The sequence below is a fragment of the Lithobates pipiens genome, unplaced genomic scaffold (assembly GCF_037356315.1).
Source record: "Lithobates pipiens isolate NorthernLeopardFrog02 unplaced genomic scaffold, aLitPip1_a1.2 Scaffold_3, whole genome shotgun sequence".
Taxonomy (NCBI): domain Eukaryota; kingdom Metazoa; phylum Chordata; class Amphibia; order Anura; family Ranidae; genus Lithobates; species Lithobates pipiens.
Window position 1 is genome coordinate 170182769 of NW_027507790.1, and position 20650 is coordinate 170203418.

Here is a 20650-nt window from a genome sequence, read left to right on the forward strand (position 1 = left end):
TATTACAAGCATGTTTCCGGAACAAATTATGCTCGCAATCCAAGGTTTTACTGTATATGTATAAACAGAAGAATTTTCTGTACTTAGCCATATAAAAATATAAGAATGTGAGCACCATGCTCCACGACATCAAACTATTAAGAGAAGATTAATTGGTGTAAGAAGAGTAGCGAAACAAAGGTAATGTGAAATCTAGGGACTGAGAAATAAGGAAGAAAAAGAGGAAAGGAAAGTAATCTATCCAGGAGCCCGCCCTCATCCAGCCATGCACCCACCACTAGTCCAATGGCAGTTTCAGATTCGAGAGACAGGGATTCCAGACTTAAAAGAACAATTGTTTATCTCTGAGCATACTACATATCTTTTCATTAAGCATGATCCAATAAGTTTACATTTTAGCAAAGATGGGTCAATGATGATATAGCTCTTGTAGGCCATAGCAATCAATATCTGAACCGATAAAAATATAAAATGGATCAACAATTGGGTGTGTTTTAGAATGCTTATTATTTTAACACGATTTACTTGGAGTTACTGGGAGTTTTCATTTGCATCAACCAGCTGATTCAAGTTTAAGTTGAGTAGGGGCATGATCTTTTGGAGAACGTAGATGGAGATATCCACCGGTACAGTAATGCCTAAATAGACAAGAGTCCATTAATTTAAAGTGATTCTAAAGGATTTTTTATTTTTTTTTAAAATAACAATCATGTTATATTTACCTGCTCTGTGCCATGGTTTTGCACAGAGCAGCCCTAATCCTCTTCATTTTAGTGGTCCTGGCTCCTCCCACCTGCTGAATGTCCCCAATAGCATGCCTCTTGCTATGGGGGCAGCATGTTTTGCTTGTGTCTTTTTTTTTTTTTTAAAGGTTCTTGCAGTAAAAACCAAGGAATCTTAGACTTCTGTAATGTATCAATGTGCTTTACTAAACAGAAAAGCCGCACATACAACTGTGCAAAACACAATTCATAGGTTACAAAATATGCCTACAACATGCACACTGCTGATTATCCTTTCTAGCAGAATAAGCATGTGCGTGCGTGCGTGCGTGTGTATGTCTTCATGGTCCTTTGCTCAGTCCAACAACTTTCTCCAATGTCCTCCAGCTTTAACCCTTTCCCGCCGAGCGTACGCAGATATGGCTTCCGGGGGGTATACCGGGATGATGCCCGCACCTGCAGGCATCATCCCGGTACCGTTTTGTTCAGCGGGCGATTGGCTATCCAGGCATAACAACTGATGCGGCTAAAAGCCGCTCGGCTGTTATGCCGGAGGAGCGGGAGGGGACGCCGCCGCTTCTCGCCGCTGTTACCGGTGCTCCCGCTCGATCGGGAGCACCGATCAGAGATCCGACGCCTCCGGCTGCTGCGGGGGAACTGGAACGAAGCCGTAATCAGCTTCGTTCCAGTCTCCTCATCGTAAACACGGAAGCGACGTCATGACGTCACTTCCCGTTTGCTCGGCTGCCAATGGCGCCGGTTTAAAAAAAATATCCGGTATTCAGAATCGCCGTTTTCGGCGATCTGAATACATTGAAGTGTAAAGGAGGGGTGGGGGGTCTTTTAGACCCCCGATCCCTCCATAAAGAGGACCTGTCACCACCTATTACTGTCACAAGGGATGTTTACATTCCTTGTGACAGCAATAAAAGTGATCAATTTTTTATTTATTTTTTTAAAACAATTTAGTAATTTTAAAATAAATAAAAAAATTTAAATAAAATTTTTTAAAGCGCCCGCCGTCCCCGCGAGCTCGCGAAGCAAAGAAAACGCATACGGAAGTCGCGCCCGCGTATGTAAACGGTGTTTAAATTACACATGTGAGGTATCACCACGATCGTCAGAGCGAGAGCAATAATTCTAGCACTAGACCTCCTCTGTAACGCTAACCTGGTAACCGTAAAAAAAATGTAAAGCGTCGCCTATTGAGATTTTTAGGTACCGTACTTTGTCATCAATCTACAAGTGCGCGCAATTATAAAGTGTGACATGTTTGGTATCTATTTACTCGGTGTAACATTATCTTTCACATTACGCAAAAAAATTGGGCTAATTTTAAGTTTTTTTTTGTTTTTTTTTATTCATGAAAGTGTCCCTTTTCCCAAAAAGTTGCGTTTAAAACACCACTGCGCAAATACCGTGTGACATAAAATATTGCAACAATCGCCATTTTATTCACTAGAGTCTCTGCTAAAAAAATATATATAATGTTTGGGGGTTCCAAGTAATTTTCTAGCAAAAAATATGGATTTTAACTTGTAAACACCAAATTCCAAAAATAGGCTTAGTCATGAAAGGGTTAAAGCAGCCACGTTTTGCCTCTTTGTCTTCTAAAACCAACTCTTTGACCACATGCTTCTTTCAAAATCCTAAACTCTAGAATGCATTAAGGTAAAAAACCTTGGACGGTTATAAACCCTGTATTTGGGAGGCAGAAGGCAGGATAAGTCCTGGGATGGAGTCAGTAGGTAGTAAAGTGTAATTATTCCAGTTAAATGCGAAGCCCAAATAGATCTGGAATTCCTCATAGACCCATCAATCTCTCAAGTGAGAGAGAAGTATCGCCCAAAAATAAGGCATTGTCCACATATAGAATTTCACCTCGGATCTTCTCTTTTAAAACCTACTATAGTAGGGTCTTTTCGCATAGCTACCGCCAGTGGCTCAATCGCCAAAGTGGACCTCATCTTTTTATGCTCTACCAAAATATTGAATGTCCTTAGTACAGAAATTTTCATGAATTGTCTTGGAATGTGTTTTTGTATTTAAACCAAATATTTGTTTGTATTTGTTTTTCTGTTACCAGAAGAGAAGAAGGCTTTTGACTTGGTATTTTTTAGTAAGCGTCTTGAAAGAGCTCTTGAGGCAGCAAAGAAAAGACGAACAGCACCAAAAGTCAGGCAGCCACGTGAGAAAAAGCCTGCAAAGCCACGCAAGAAACCTAAAGGTAATAAGTAAATCTTATTGATTAAAAATTGCTAAGGTACCAATAGAATGTTTGGATGAAGATTGTCAAATCTTCATTTAGGCCAGGTTCACACATGTGCGGTGTGAATTTCAGGTACAATTTCACAGCAAATTTCCAAAGTAGTTGTTCAGCTACAGTTCAGATGTAAGTTTTAGAATAAGGCGGCCCCCAGGTGTCCCTAACAATTGCAGGTTGTTAAGGAGTGGGCCACATCCTTAACAATCGAAGACTCATCAGCTGTCAGCGGGTTTAACCTGAATGTAAACCAAAGAATTGCTGGCGATAAAATTTGAGAAAAAATTGTCCAATCTATACCAGGCCCTTCAGGTCTGGTATGGATTTTTTTTTTTTTCCATTCAAGATTTTTATTGGACATAAATGAATATACATATCGTTGGGGTACAACCCTACAAACAAAAGGGTATAATGACGGAAGTACAAACAAGTCATACAGGTTCCAAAAAGAAAGTCAATACAAAAGAGTACCTTAGCATGAATGACTGTGAGCTGCAGAAAATATAAGACAAGGTTTACAGGAGAAGCTTTTCTTGAACAACCTTAGATAATGGGTGTAAACACATAGCAAAAGGAGATTTTCGAATTCCGTACATATGGAATCGTGAGTGACACCAAGGTTCCAATACAGAGTCTTGTTTAGAAGCAAGCATCACGAAAGTCAGCAATGTGAGTTTCGAGAGTTAGGGTGAGTAGATATTTGTCTGGAGATCATTCAATCGTCATGTGTGTCTTTTGAGTCTTATGTGCGGTAAGGGCTACTAGGTAACCAGACCAGCTGGTGTCTTAAGGTGTACCCGCTAGAGGCGTAAATGGGAATGGGAGTTGAGAGGGGATTAGGGACAGGAGGGTGGTCTGGTATGGATTTTAATGGTGAAAAAACGCCAAAAAATAAAAATAAAACGGGCAATGAGCCTGGAATTCGCATCTGAGTTGTGCTGCAGTGCTCAGAAATCACACATGACTGGTCCTTGATGGCACCGCCGGATGGGACTGGCTAGGCCATCTAATGGTTTGTGCTACTGATGGATGACGATTGCAGACTCAGTTAGGTTTGGACTACTTCATTTTGTACAGCTCTGTCCTGATGTTGGGTTTTTCAGATGTTACTATTACCACTATTAGTGACCTAATCAGACCATGCTATAACTCTATATACCAACAAATTAACAATGTGCTTGATGTATCACCTGTACACCTGGTCTTTCTAATAAAATATATTGAGGGGATAAGAGGGTCACGAGCCCTTTCACACTGCCAGCGCCCGGGCGTCGGTGGTAAAGCACCGCTAGTTTTAGCAGTGCTTTACCATCCTGTTTTTTTTTTTTTTTTTTTTCAAGCGCTTTACAGGCTCTATTTTAGTGATAAATCGCCTGAAAAATGCTTTGTTTGAAAGGGGTCTTATAGGAGTTCAGGTTTAATGTTGGCCAAGTGCATCTGAGATCCCTTTCACACTGAGGCACTTTTCAGGCTCTACCGCAAAAAAAAAAAAAAAAAAAAAAAAAAAAGAACCTGAAAAGCTCACGGAAGCCTATTTTCATTAAAATCAATGAATGCTTTCACACTGGGGCAGTGTGCTGGCAGGGTGGTGAAAAAACTTCCCTCTCTTGAAATAAATGAAAAGCGCTTCAAAAGCACCACAGTGGTGTACAGGTTAGCACTCTTGCCTAGCAGTATAAAGGGTCCCTGGTTCGAATCCCAACCATTACACTACCTGCCTGGAGTTTGCATGTTCTCCCTGTGCCTGCATGGGTTTCCTCCGGGTACTTCGGTTTCCTCCCATACACCAAATACATGCTGGTAGTTTAATTGGCCCTAGTGTATGAATGTGGGTTGGGGGCTCCTTGAGGGTAGGGACTGATGTGAGTGTGCGATGTATGTGTAAATTGATGGCGCTATATGGGTACCTTAAATAAAATATAATAATATAATAGATGAGCATCTTAATGAGATGCAGTGTACAAGGATAGGGATAATTGTAGACACGCACACTCACTCAGGTTGAACTGGATGGTCTGGTGTCTTTATTCAACCTTGCTAACTATGTAACTATGTAAAAGCACCTGAAAAGCTTTTCAAAAGTGCTTGAAAATCTCTTCAAAAGTGCTCAGTGTTTTACAAGGGCCTCAGTGTGAAAGTGGCCTAACACTACCGTCTCCCCAGACTAAGCCCTTGTACACACGGTCGGACATTCAGACAACAAAATCCGTCTGATTTTGTCCGAAACCGGTGTTGCATACACACGGTCAGACAAAGTTGTGGGAAAATCCGATCGTTCCGATCGTTCTGAACGTGATGACGTTTTTTCGTTACGACGGGACTACGTTCAGGCTAGTAGCCAATAGCTTTGGTCTAGGAATTTGATCTGAGCATGCGTGGCACTTTGTCTACAAACGATGGGACAAAGTCTGATCGGATCATGTTGTGGGAAAATTTTATAGCCCAGCTCTAAAACTTTGTCGGTCGGATATTCCGACGGAAACAGTCCGATGGAGCCCACACATGGTCGGATTATCCGACAACACGGTCCAATCGGACATTTTCCGTCGGAATGTCTGACCGTGTGTACAAGGGCTAACAGTGCTGCTGTCCAAAGGTGTTTCCATTGTTCCTCCTGCCAGAGTGGAGACACCTTGAGAAAGTAATGCCGCGTACACACGAGCGGACTGTATGGCGTACTTAGTTCGTCATACAATCCGACGGACAGTCCGTCGTACTTTCCACTGAACGGACTTGACCACAGACGGATGCACAAACAGTCCGTCGAAAGCTTGCGCGATGACGTGTACAGCACGTATGACGGGACTAGAAATAGGAAGTCCAAGACACAGCAAAGCACCCTTCCGCCGTGTAAATCCTTTCTGGGCATGCGCCATTCTTAGTCCGTCGAACTAGCATACTGACGACCGTACTGTCCGCTGAAACCAAAGTACGACGGACAGAATTTCGAAAAAACCGAAATTCTTAGTACGCCGGACTGCACGCTGAAAAAGTCCGCTGAAGCCCACACACAAGCGGATTGTCCGCTGAAATGTGTTTCGACGGACTAAGTACGCCATACAGTCCGCTCGTGTGTACGCGGCATAAGGTTGTTAATGGCCAAATCACCAGGTGAATATAAACAAGAAAGAAAACCTAGGTAAAAACCATGACATTTTATAGATTGGTAAGCTGCAATATAAGATGTATATATATATCTCTATCTATCATATATATATATATATATATATATATATATATATATATATATGATAGATAGAGATATATATATACATCTTATATTGCAGCTTACCAATCTATAAAATGTCATGGTTTTTACCTAGGTTTGTGTCTTCCACGATATACAGTGGTGTGAAAAAGTGTTTGCCCCCTTCCTCATTTCCTGTTCCTTTGCATGTTTGTCACACTTAAGTGTTTCGGAACATCAAACCAATTTAAACAATAGTCAAGGACAACACAAGTAAACACAAAATGCAATTTGTAAATGAAGGTGTTTATTATTAAAGGTGAAAAAAAATCCAAACCATCATGGCCCTGTGTGAAAAAGTGATTGCCCCCTAAACCTAATAACTGGTTGGGCCACCCTTAGCAGCAACAACTGCAACCAAGCGTTTGCGATAACGTGCAATGAGGCTTTTACAGCGTCCTGGAAGAATTTTGGCCCACTCATCTTTGCAGAATTGTCCTAATTCAGTTACATTAGAGGGTTTTCGAGCATGAACGGCCTTTTTAAGGTCATACCACAACATCTCAATAGGATTCAGGTCAGGACTTTGGCTAGGCCACTCCAAAGTCTTCATTTTGTTTTTCTTCAGCCATTCGGTGGTGGACTTGCTGGTGTGTTTAGGATCATTGTCCTGCTGCAGAACCCAAGTTCGTTTCAGCTTGAGTACACGAACAGATGGTCGGACATTCTCCTTCAGGATCTCTTGGTAGACAGCAGAATTCATAGTTCCTTTTATCACGGCAAGTCTTCCAGGTCCTGAAGCAGCAAAACAGCCCCAGACCATCACACTACCACCACCATATTTTACTGTTGGTATAATGTTCTTTTTATGAAATGCAGTGTTCCTTCTACGCCAGATATACTTGGACACACACCTTCCAAAGAGTTCCACTTTTGTCTCATCGGTCCACAGAATGTTGTCCCAAAAGTCTTGGGGATCATCAAGATGTGTTGTGGAGAAATTGAGACGAGCTTTGATGTTCTTTTTGCTCAGCAGTGGTTTTCTCTTTGGAACTCTGCCATACAGGCCATTTTTGCCCAGTCTTTTCCTGATGGCGGAGGCATGAACGCTGACCTTAACTGAGGCAAGTGAGGCCTGCAGTTCCTTGGACGTTGTTGTGGGGTCTTTTGTGACCTCTTGGATGAGTCGTCGCTGCGCTCTTGGGGTAATTTTGGGCGGCCGGCCACTCCTGGGAAGGTTCACCACTGTTCCATGTCTTCGCCATTTGTGGATAATGGCTCTCACTGTGGTTCGCTGGATTCCCAAAGCTTTGGAAATGGCTTTATAACCCTTTCCAGACTGATAGATCTCAATTACTTTCTTTCTCAATTGTTCCTGAATTTCTTTGGGTCTCGGCATGATGTGTAGCTTTTAAGGATCTTCTGGTGGACCTTACTGTGTCAAGCAGCTCCTATTTAAGTGATGCCTTGATTGTGAACAGGTGTGGCAATAATCAGGCCTGGGTGTGGCTATAGAAATTGAACTCAGGTGTGGACAACCACAGTTATAGTATGTTTTAACAAGGGGGGCAATCACTTTTTCACACAGGGCCATGATGGTTTGGATTTTTTTTCACCTTTAATAATAAACACCTTCATTTACAAATTGCATTTTGTGTTTACTTGTGTTGTCCTTGACTATTGTTTAAATTGGTTTGATGTTCCGAAACACTTAAGTGTGACAAACATGCAAAGGAACAGGAAATGAGGAAGGGGGCAAACAATTTTTCACACCACTGTATATATATACGTGGAAGACACAAAGGTGGAAGAGGTCACTCAAAGCTCCCAGGTGAATAGGGACTGAGTCCTGGAATTACAGCAAGTTGATCTTGCTGTTGGTTTGGAAGTATTCAAGCAATATAAACAGAATGATCACCAGATCAGGAAAACTGAAAAGCTAACAAGTAATGCTTATGTGAATTTTTTGCTACATAAAACACTTTCTCAAGAGCACGTGTCTTGTTACTATGATAATTATAAGATGTTTTTCTGCAGCCTAGTTATGTGATAATCCTTCAGAATACATAGCATGCTATTTTGGTTGAAATGAGACCTACCCGGCACCTGGTGCCTGCAGAAAAAAGTGTACTTTTGTCTCCCCTTGAGGTATAACTTTCTTCCTATTGAATATTACAAACCACGAGCAGACCTCTGGTTGTCAGCTAATGTGTGTAAACTTTCAAAGTTACTTGTACGAAAAGTATGAATTCTTATGTGCAGATAAAGCTACAGCAGAACATGTTCTTAGTGATGAGGAGATGGCTATGCTGTCAGATGGTGAAGGTGCTGATACCAGGACAGAAGAGAAAGAGAATGAAGGCTCTGTGAGCATTAAGGACAGCTTGTTGCAATCAGAAAATGTCCCTGGGAAAAAGAGGAGAAACCGAAAGAAAAAAGACACTAAAGAGCCAGAAGAAGAACCACACGAGTCCTCACCCGAAGATACCACTACATTGCCAAAGAAGCCAAGGAAAAGTGAGTGCTATTCTGTTGTGTCTGATTTTTTTCAGAAAAAAAGGAAACTTGCTGCTGGGAGTGGACCAGCGACTAGTCCTGCTATTGATTATAATCCAACTGTCTGGTAGCTAGCACTTCTGAGGTGGGTAATATGCCAAAGTTATATACTTAAATGAAAAATATGCCTGTGCTGAGCTCTAGGAGAAGAGTGACTCTATCAAACAGCAGGGATTAAACTCTGTAATAAGGATTTAAATGCTTAATTTATTTTTGGCAGGTTGGGAAAATGTTTTCTTTGCATACAGGAGTCAGCATATGTATGTCTGTCATTTCTGGCTGAAAGTTTGAAGCTTGGCTGCAGTGTATCGCCACTCTTAAAGTGTTACTAAACCCAGGACCCTGCATTTACTATATCTGGTCTCTCACAGATCATGGAAATGCAATTATTTTAGTAAATATAGACTGCTAAATACCTTTTCTCATCAGCAGTTGGAGCTGTCTTGTGACTTCTATCAGTGTTGGTTTAAAGCTTGTAGGAGGCGTTTTCATACTGCACTGACTGTTCTAACAGGCTGCAGGACCCCTGGCCCTCTATCTGGACAGTGCTGATAGGCCCACCTACACAATCCCAAAGAAAAAAAGACTCTCTAGCAATAGACACCAAACTGAGCATGTGCAGCTTGTTCTCTAGCCTCTGTTCTATCAGCAGGTAGATTGGGGACAATGAAAGAAGGGGGGGGGGGTAAGATAAGACTGTGTCTCAAACAGCATTTTTACACAGTGCAGAGGACTAACCCCTTATATTTCACAGTGATTATAACAAGCATGCTTTACTGCATATACAGACTGATTTTACTTGTGAGTTTAGTAACACTTTAAAACTCCAGCCAAAACTTTTTAATAAGTGTTGTGTATCATAGCAAGAGGATAGGGAGTCTATTTATTTGTTTTTTTTTTATGCTTTCTGTGTCCATTTTTTTTGTTAGTAAAAGTAATGAAAGGTTAGGACTTTTATTCTTGAAGACAAATCTCTCCAGTGGGTGAAGACAAAAATGAAAATCTGATCTGCAATTTAAGCTCTAATTGAAAATAAAATATAAAATAAATTGCGCTTCACGTATAACAAACGATTGTGCAAAAATAATTTGTGCTATAGTGAGTCCATAGTAGAAGGTGTCTACACATCGCTAAGGTTAAGTCCTAAATTTAAACAGTTCTTCGCAATCCTCTGTAAGCTCAGACAGGAAGGTGTCACCACATAAGTGAAGAGTGCAATGTGAAATCTTTTTGGCCTCTTTTTTACAGGAAAGTCAAGCAACACCTTTTGGTTCTGAGCCCCCATAGCATAGGTATGCCACTGCTCTTCTGGATAGCCTGGGTAGTTCATTGGCTTCCCTCCCCCCCAAAGTGTAAGTAAGCAGCTGCCAAGAGAAACGCTAATATAGTGTAGTATTTATTCTAAATCTAATTGCATCACATAAAGGTCAATAATGGACTCACATCTGTATGTGCCACAACAAGGCACCAATATAAGCAGTCTTGGCTTGTATGGGGTGGAATGGCGCCTCTTCCACTCTTGCCAGGGTGGTGTGTGCTTCAAAACCTGGAATTAACCCAGACGTGATGTAAGCAAGGAACCGGAAGTGATAGCAATAACCCCGTCTAAGGCCGCGTACACACGCGGGGACTGTTCGCTCAACTTTGTCCGCTGAACAGTGTTTCGACGGACAGTCCGCTCGTGTGTGGGCTTTCAGCGGACAGTTTTAGCGGACAGTCTGCTGAACAAAGTTTTTCGGAAATTCCGAAAAACTGTCCGCTGAAACTTTGTTTCAGCGAACAGTTCCCTCGTGTGTAGGCTTGTTCGTTAAACTAAGTTCCGCGCATGCTCAGAAAGGATTTACACGCCGAAGTTTGCATTGCAGTGTATAGGACGTCGTTTTCTAGTCCCGTCGTACGTGCCGTTCACGGTTTCAGCGGACTGTTCGTTCGTCGTGTGTGGGCAAGTCCGTCCATGCTAATTTTGAGCGGACTGTCCGCTGAAACTGTTTGACGGACAAAGTTGAGCGAACAGTCCCCGCGTGTGTACGCGGCCTAACGCTTAATTTTTTTTTCTTTTGAATAAAAAGAGCCTCACTCAATTTCACCAAGTTCATCTCCCAACCATAGGCCAAGTAGAGGTATCTTGGTGAACTAACCAAAACAGATTGGAGTGCAGAATTTGTGCCAGAGAGGCTACGGACCCACTTCTGTTTTCTTACTCTGCTAAGGCTGCTGAAGCCATAGACTATAATACACTCTATAGATGGTAGTAATCACATTCATCTGGACTTGTAATGTTAAAGATATTTTGGTACTTATCAAAGAAAATTCCTTAGTGCAGATGAGCATCAGGAACCAATTTTATGGCACCATGATGATTGCATTATAAAAGTAGAACACAAGCCTTCACACCTTCCATCATGTTGTTTGACGATCAGCATCTGTCTTGATATGTACCATATCGATTTTATTAAAGTGATGGAGTTGCCTGTGTGTCCAGAAATACTGGGTCATGTTCTTGACATTCGTGAGCTGAGGAAGCGACTTGGACATGTTGCAGAATGTCTGCAACATTACAGAACAATTCCAATTGAAATTAACTTACTCCTACTAGTAGTTATACCATGACTTGGATAAATGAGAACCTTCACAAATGTGTGGTCTGTTTATTTTTTTTTCTCTAAAGTCTTAAGAATTTGAGCTTAAAGCCAAACTCCAGGATTCATTTAAGCTTTTAATCTGTTAAGCATACATGCGGGGGCCGTTGTCAGCGCTATATAAACTGAATATGTAGCCTCAGCTGCATACAATATACAGTCCTGTGTTCCAGCAGTGGCACGGGGACTTAATCACATTTCAGGAACAAAATCAAGACATTTACATGAAATGTTATATTTTAGGAGTGACTACAAGACTTCTGATTGGCTGAAGTGGAGAGGTGGGCAAATGTCATGATCTCTACCTCAGCCAATCAGAGGAAGCCTTGTGTTTTATAAGACAAGGCTTCCTGTGAATGGCTGAGCAGCACTCGGCCCAACTCAGTTTTGTTCCAGGGATAGGAAGGGAAGTCCCTCCCCTACCTCTGTCGTAACAAAGTGTTGTATACTGCATGTAGCTGAAGCTACTTACACTTTATACAGAGCGAATGGGCTACATGCGTTTGTGAAGGAAATGGTTTTTTTGGACCAGCTTGTCCCAAACAAATGATTTTAAAGTTATATGAAACCTGGAGTTGGACTTTGAGTAAGAACCCCTGTTCTACTGTGATGTGGCTTATTTCAAGTCCATGTTCTGTTTGTCTTCTATATACTACACAGATTCGCACACGCACCAAAGAACTGATACATTTTTATATTTGTAGGATTATTGATAATGTAACATACAGTTTTTCAAACCAAGTAAGGTCCACTAACAAACTGGTTAGTGATCTTGAAATAACAGCTACGGATTCTACTGTAGACCTCTTCTGTTTTTAGTCTCTAAGTGTACAGTGCCTTGAAAAAGTTTTCATAACCATTGACATTTTGGTGTTAACCCTTTGAACATTTTTTTCATGTTACAACCAAAAACGTAAATGTATTTTATGGGATTTTATGTGATAGACTAACACAAAGTGGCACATAATTGAAAACCTTCCTTCGAGTTTACAATTAAGTGCTACTTTGTGTTGGTCTATCACATAACCCCAATAAAATGCATTTACATTAGGCCCATTCCCTGATCCAGGTGCAGACAAATTCCTTCATATCTTCCTACAAGAATCCCTCTTCACAGCTAGACGGCTGATCACAAGGAAGTGGTAGCGAGCTTTACCCCCCACTTTAAATGAACAAAAAATAGCGGTAAATATGTCGTTACCATACAAAAAAGTCCTATATACTCACAGGGGCTGTCACCTAAATGCCACAAAATATGGGACAACTGGTTGGATGCCACTTGTACAGAAATTGATACTGTAGATCAGGGATATGCAATTAGTGGACCTCCAGCTGTTGCAGAGGCCCATGAGGCATAGCAAGACTCTGACAGCCACAAGCATGGCACGCAGAGGCATGATGGGACTTGTAGTTTTGCAACAGCTGCAGGTACACTAATTGCATATCCCTGCTGTAGATGCTTAAACTCCATTGTTATGGTATATACGCACCCCCCCCCCCCCCCCTTGCAGCATGAAAAAATTTGGAACATTTCGAGGGGTATGAATATTTTTTCAAGGCACTTCAAATGCAATATTGAAGAATCTTTATGCTAGTCAGAAGATGTCCTTTTATTTTACCTGTTCTGTATGTGAGTGAGCCATTTCATTGCGCTCCTTTTTTATTGTGCTGGTTGTATTTCTATCTTGGTAATACAGAAAGAGCTGCTGACCAAGTTAAAGGTTCTGAGTTGGCAGTGAATGACAAGAACCTTGAAGATGTTCAGGAAGCTCCAAACACCGCACGAGAGAAGAAGAAAAAATCGCGTAAAAAAAAGTCTACCGATAAAGAAGTGGAGCCAGAAGATACTGAAGATGGTAACATTGATGTGTCAAGTCTTCAGAAGGATGCAGTTGTTGAAAAATGTAAGGCCAGGATAAAACATAGAGCAACTTTTAACATAAGGTGCTGGTGGGAATGTCTCATGGATGCTTTTTGATACTAGTCATATACAATTCACATGTTTTCCTTCATAGCAATTCAACAGAGAGGGTTTGGGTTTTGCTGAAATTGGCTTGGGGTTATGCAATGTTGTCATTTTTATTAATTTGAGTTTCTTTCGTTTTTGTAGTTTCTGGTATTTTGTACATTGAATTGATGTATAATAATGTCTTTTTTTGTCTTAATGTTTCTTTTATAGCTACAGGTTCTGCTTTCCCAGATGATGCTGACTCGCTGATGTGTATTGAATCTGGAGAACCTAGCTTCACACAATCAGAGGTTCTTACATGTGCAGAAGAGTCCTCACTGATTCTGTTTACTGAAGAAAGCGAGTGCTTTTCAGAGCCTGATGACATATCCAGGTTAGTTTCATATGTCATTTCACAGAAGTAATTTTTGTAGCCATTGGTAGGATGCAAAGTTATTTTTGCCTTAAGGCTGCTTTTCACTAAAGCGCCACTCATTTTAGCCACTAGCAGGGCACTTTTAACCCCAAAAAAGGGCAAAAAAAACTCCAGTTTTGTGGCGCTTTCAAATCCCTTTTAAGGCGATTTTGAAAATGCTGCCCATTCATGGGCAGGGCGTTTTGGGAGCGGTAAATACAGGGCTCCCAACCCGCCCCAAAGATGCTGCTTGCAGGACTTTTCGGAACATCCCGCAAACGCCGCCCGAGTGTGAAAAGTCGAACTGTAATGAATGGGAGGCGGTTTTCAGGTGCTTTGCAGAAGCTATTTCTAGCGCTAAAGCACCTGAAACCCACCCAAGTGTGAAAGGGGTCTAAGGGTAGCGAGCTTTGACACTTCTGCTGACCTTGATGCAACAAATAGTTTTATTTGTAACTGTTTTTAAAAGATGTTTTAAAGTAAACACTTATTAAAGCTGCATTAAAACTCCTGTCAGCAAAAAGAACAAAGCTTCCGCCCCCTCAACCATTGTTGCTGCTGCCCACTCACGGACTTCATTGTGTAGTGCAGGGGTGCCCAACCAGTGGTCCGGGGACCACATGTGGCCCACAGAGCCCTCTGATGTGGCCCACAACCTCCTGCTCTGTGATGGAATAGAATACTGTTATTAATAGTACGTTTATTACTAAAATCACAGTGTACCTGCACCTGAGGGTTACCTGCACTGAGCCATAAGCGCCTTTCACACGGTCAGTCCGACCCAATTGGACCCTCCATTCCCCTCTGAGTAGCAGATGTAAATGAACTTGTGTCCATTTACAAATGCCTACCTCCAAACCGATCCGCAAAAAGAATAAAATAGAGTGGGCTCTATAGAGTAGAGTGGGCTGCCATGCACCCGCTCCGCTCATTGTGGCCCGCGACCGGTTACCAAGTTGCTTAGGTGGCCCTCGCTCTTCAAAAGGTTGGGCACCCCTGGTGTAGTGGTTCAACATTTGTAAAATAGGTTCTTGAGGGCCCGCTCACATTCATGGGCTGGAGCGGAGGAGAGTTCAGGCCTTTGGAGGAGCGAGGAATTGGGTATTCCTATTTGTTCTATCCGTTTAGACCAAGCAAGCTTTTAAGGCCTCATTTTATGGGGTGGGGGATTCACCGAGAAGGAATCGAGTGTTTGGAGACTGGAATACAAAAAACAAGGCCAGCCTAAGAAAAGCCCACCATGCCTAAGGCCAGGCCATACATACACAGAGCTAATTTCTTTCCTTCAACCACAAGTGGGGGAAGCCAGAATTATTGCCGTCATTTTTGCCAGTGGCTATACCAGCCATATAGTGATAACTGTATGTAAAATCTGTCAGACTGGTTGATTGATCAACTTTGGTACATTCACCCTACCCATACATGGTTTGAAAGCGATTCAAACCGTCTATAGCTGGCCTTTATTTTTTTGCTATTAAACTAGGAAGATGAACATCATCTTTTTTTCAGCACTGTTGTGTAGAAGCACCACTTTCCAAATTAGATTTCTTCGGTCAAGATTCTTCGGTATACTGCTCCTAGAAATTCCAATAGCTCTGCATTGTATGAAAGAATTGCAAGGGACTGCCCACAGGCGATAGCAACTAGCATTACATCTCATTCTTCATGTTCCTAGAGTTAACCTTTATAGTGAGGGTAGAGATAATAAAAAAGTTTTACATTTTTTTTGGAGTTGGGCTTTAATAAAGCAAATACCATACCAGTGGAGAATACACTTGTCTTTTAGGTCCCAACCAATAAGTGATTGGAAGCTTCTCTCTCTTCCTACTGGCAGGCCCTACTCCTCACCCGATTTTGGCTAAGACCTTACATTTTGCCAAACTTTTGATTGGTAAACGTTACTTTAAAAGAGATCCAGCCACTGCTGTGGTGTATCTCTTGGTTATAGAACGCTTTGGAGCAAATGGTTGCAGCTTTTAAGCTACAGTATTGAGAGGCTGCTGGAGGTTTTCCGTTCTCTTTTCCTTGCGGGGCTTCTGCCTCTGCATAGGCAAAGGACACTTTAGTTAAAGCAGAAGTTCTGCTTGTTTGCAAACCCCCCCTCCTCCTTTAGTGCTTTTTGAGGGCAGGGGGTAGTGGGTTACCAGGTTATGAAAAGAACAAAGAAAAAATCCATCCCAATATATGCACACAAAAAACAGGAAATCGCCCCGGGACTTTAAATTAGGCGAATGCGGTTCGCCAAAAATTGAGTAAATGCAGTCTCAAAATGTTATTAAAATTGTCATGCAAACAAACATGTATCATAGCCAAGCCACCGATATGATACATAGAGTAAAAAATGTCATTACACGTATCATGGTATAAAATGTAAATTGCAAAGTACACAGGCATGAAAAGTGTTTCAACGTGTTTCGCAAGACCATGCTCGCTTCATCAGGGATCGATGCGTGTGTAGTATATCTGTAGGGGGCATAATGAACCAAATACATATCAACACAGAGATGGTATTGTGACAATTGGCCAAGAGGGTCCAAAATGCATGGCCCTATACTCACCAGAGGCTGGATCAGACCACCAAATACTGAATAGCCAGAAGCGGCAGTAATGAGCATCTGGCTCAGGAACTGAGGAGGCAGAGGAAAAACCAACCCAATAGAGCACAAACAGGGGGCCGACATGGCTGGGGTGTGTGTGTGTGTGTGTGTGTGTGTGTGTGTGTGTGTGTGTGTGTGTGTGTGTGTGTGTGTGTCACCAAAGATCTCCCAGTATCCATTAATGTTAACTGAAACATAAATGCATATGTATCAATAGATGCAGTTTAAAACAGCATAGGAGTAAAGTAGTATATGATATAAGTATGTATATGCATGAACCAATCTGGTTCAATAATGGTATGGGCTTAGAATCTAGGGGCCAACAGAGAAAAAATAAAAATAATAAATAAAATGTGTAAATAAAAAAATGACGTAGCATGTATCCAAGTCCATTGTATATGTCAGCTAAGATATGAATATATGGTTCTATACCAACAGAGTAACCATGAAGTATACAATGTAATGAAAAAAATATATATACCATATGATGAACCAATGTTCAGTGAAATAAATTTGATGAATGTGTAATGGTGTGTGCATGAGTGAACATAATGGTGTGTGAGACAATATATATGGCAGACCATGCTGAAGTTAAGTGCTCAAATGTGAAGGGAGTGGATGATTGGCATCCATCAAGGAGTGTGGACTCATCTTGAATGAATTGAAACTGCTGCGTGTGAGTGAAAAAGGAAATAGGAAGTGAAAAACAGATCCCAGCCATGACTAGCCCTCAATTTATATCCCCACAGGGCCCAGTGAGCTCTGCCTCCAAAGCCATGTTTGTGTGTGACAAGGCACGTGAACGATTGCCGCCAAATGTATTGGATTGCTGTGTACAGTTGGGTGAATAAATATTTGCCCCCTTCCTGATTTTCTATTTTGTTGCATATTTCTCACACTTAAATGATTCAGATCATCAAACAAATTTTAATATTACACAAAGATAACCCGAGTAAATCCAAAATGCAGTTTTTAAATTATAATTTAATTTATTAAAGCGGGATTCCGCTCTTTTTTTTTTTTTTTCTTACCTGTGTTACAGGTGGGCGACTGCTACCTTCGCTTAGCATCCACGTCCGGCGTTTTTTTGACCCCCGGCTCGACGATTCTTTTCCTCGGGATGACTTTTAAAAAAATGCTCTGGCATTTTCCATTTTAAGTGTGGGCGTCTGAAGCCCACAGGCATTTACTTCCTGTATATCGATGACGCTCGGCTCCCAGCATGCTCCACTCCATCTCGCACATGCTCAGTGTGCAATGGTGGTAATGGCAGATACAGCTGCCTGCCCACTTTAAAAATGGCAAATTCGGACACGGCCTCGTCACGTGACCGGCATCCTAACGAAATCTCACGAGATTTCGCAATTTCATTGTCCCCCCATGGATTCTTGGGAAATTTCCCAGGGACCATTGCGAGGACGATAACCACGCCTACTCCCACGGGAGGACAACCAGGAAGTCAGCAGAAACATCTGAAATAAAAGGTAAGTAAAGAATATTTTTTTTTCAGGGTTCATTTAGGTAAGTATTCTATCTTGTGATTTTAATAATATGAAGTTTAATTTTTAGGTACCAAACCCCTTTAAGGTAAAAAAGCTTCAAACCTGCCTGGCCCTATGTGAAAAAGTAGTTGCCCCCTCCCATGCTGAATTGTGAATTAACTGTGATTAACCACATTTTTTTGGAAAGCTGAGTTAAATTTCACTTGCCACACCCAGGCCTGATTACGGCCAGACCTGTTGAATCAAGAAATTGCATAAATAGAAGCTGTCTGACAAAGTCAAGCGCGCAAACAGATCACAAAAAGCCACACATCATGCCACAATCTAAAAAAGTTCAAGAACAGATTAGAAACAAAATAATGTACATTTATCGGTCTAGGAAGGTTTTCAGGGCCATTTCTAAGGCTTTGGAGCTCCAGTGAACCACGGGGAGAGCCATTATCCACAGATGAAGATAACTTTGAACAGTGGTGAACCTTCCCAGGAGTGGCCGGCCTGCAAAAATAACTCCAAGAGCTTGACGACAAATCATCTATGAGGTCATAAAAGAACCCAGAACAACATCTAAAGAACTGCAGGCCTCACTTGTCTCAGGTAATATCAGTGTTCATGATTCAATGATAAGAAAGAGACTGGGCAAAAATGGCATCCATGGGAGAGTTCCAAGGCCAAAGCCACTGCTGACCAAAAAGAACACAAAGGCTCATCTCACATTTACCAAAAAAAATCTTGATTATCCCCAAGACTTTTAGGCAAATATTCTGTGGACTGATGAGACAAAAATGTAACTTTTTGGAAGATGTGCGTCCCATTACATCTGGCATAAAACTAATACAGCATTTCATAACAAGAACATCATACCAACAGTCACACATGGTAGTAACGTGATGGTCTGAGACTGTTTTGCAGCTTCAGGACCTGGATGACCATAATGGGACCATGAATTCTGAGCTCTACCAGAAAATCCTAAAAGAGAATGTCCGGCCATCAGTTTGTGACATCAAGCTCAAGTTTACTTTGGTTATGCAGCAGGACAATGATCCAAAACACAACAGCAAGTCCACCTCCAAATGGTTCAAACAAAGCAAAATTTAGGTTTTGGAGTGGCCTAGTCAAAGCCTGGACTTAAATCCAATTGAAATGCTGTATCATGACCTTACACAGGCCGTTTATGCTGGAAAACCCTCCAATGTGGCTGAATTAAAACAATTCTGCAAAGAAGAGTGGGCCAAAATTGCTCCACAACAATGTGAAAGACTCATTGCCAGTTATTGCAAACACTTGATTGCAGTTGTTGCCGCCAAGGGTGGCACAACCAGTTATTAGGTTTAGGGGGCAATTACCTTTTCACATAAAGCTAGGCAGGTTTGGACAGCTTTTTGCCTTAATAAATGAAACCATCATTCAAAAACTGCATTTTGTATTTACTCTTATCTTTATGTGTAATGATAAAATTTGTTTGATTATCTGAGGCATTTAAGTGTGACAAATATGCATAAAAATAAAAAATCTGAAAGGGGGCAAATACTTTTTAAACCAACTGTATTTACAAGGGATAGTGATCTACTGAGGAGTGGACACCTGTGAACAAGTGCTAAAATTGACATGGAAACAAATATCACTTATAAGAGAAAAATAGAGGATTAAAACGCATTTGATTGGCAGAAGATCTACACTGCACTACACAGGCCTGTTTTGACAGACATAACTGAGCAGTTGAAAAATTCTAGCAGGTGTTTGTATTTTATTTTTCTTTTGTATTTAGTTTACAGGAAAGTTTGAGCGTGATACCCGGCTCGCAGACATTGGCGGATCAAACTGGCTCCTTTGACAATGTTCTGATGGAGACCAGTCAGGAGGATTCTGTCTTTGAAACTAGTTGCCACTTGGTATGTTAACTCATGTAGTAAATTATACCTGAACCCCAGACGTAAAAAAAAAAATCTAACTTTACAGTGTGGCTGCACCTGCGCTGTATGAGTTCTACGCTCGTATCTGTCCGGGGGACTGGGAAATGCAATTTTACTTACCTGATGACCTTCAGCTGGCTTCTCTGTGCTGCTAGGCTGCTCCTTGCAGCCCCATTCCCTTGCATTCCCATGATGGAAGGTTCTCTGATATCATTAAGACCAATGCAGGGCCCACTGAGAAACCATACATCACCGGAGTGTGGGGGAGGGGGGCGTGCTGTGTGCCAGGGCTGTAAAGGATTGGGTAAGTAGAAGTGCTTTTGCCATCCACTAGACAGAAACCAGCATTTAACACTTTGCAGTGCAGGCACAGCCCCGCCCACTACAAGGGAGAATGTTTTACTTTTTCTGGATATGGATCTTATCTAATCTTAATTATTATCAAGAATTTATTGGCATAGACATCTCTGACAACTATACAGTGATCACATGCAAAACTCTGTGGGGATTTACGGAGATTAGCTGTGGGAGGCAGCCCCATTAAATGGCAATGGGAAAATCGGCCCGACACACAGGCAGCCTGCATCCAGGGCCGATGACTTGTATGCTGACGACACGCAAATCTATATCTTCTCCTCATCTCACTTCTTCAGTCTTCTCTCACATTACAAACTGACATCTGCACGGATGTCACACCACTTCCTATAACTTTAATCTTTCTAAAACTAAGCTCATAATATTTCCTCCGGCCCGTGCCTCCTCCAAGATCAATATTACAATCGTCAGCCCCTCACTTCATGCCAGGGTACTAGGTGTAATCTTGGACTCTGGCCTGTCCTTTCAGCCCCAAATCCAATCACTGTCCAAATCTTGCAGACTTCACCTCTATAATATCTCCAATACCACTAAGC

The 20650-nt window shown here is 41.7% G+C and overlaps 1 protein-coding gene across 3 annotated transcripts in view; it reads left to right on the forward strand.

Moving 5' to 3' along the window:
- BDP1 (BDP1 general transcription factor IIIB subunit) overlaps positions 1-20650 on the forward strand; it is a 180297-nt gene that overhangs the window by 44872 nt on the left and 114775 nt on the right. For all 3 annotated transcript variants that reach the window (XM_077462491.1, XM_077462492.1, XM_077462493.1), the window contains exons 9-13: positions 2809-2949; positions 8435-8689; positions 13065-13271; positions 13547-13709; positions 19595-19718. In XM_077462491.1, coding sequence (XP_077318617.1) covers positions 2809-2949; positions 8435-8689; positions 13065-13271; positions 13547-13709; positions 19595-19718 — 890 coding nt within the window. The remainder of the gene's footprint in view (positions 1-2808; positions 2950-8434; positions 8690-13064; positions 13272-13546; positions 13710-19594; positions 19719-20650) is intronic.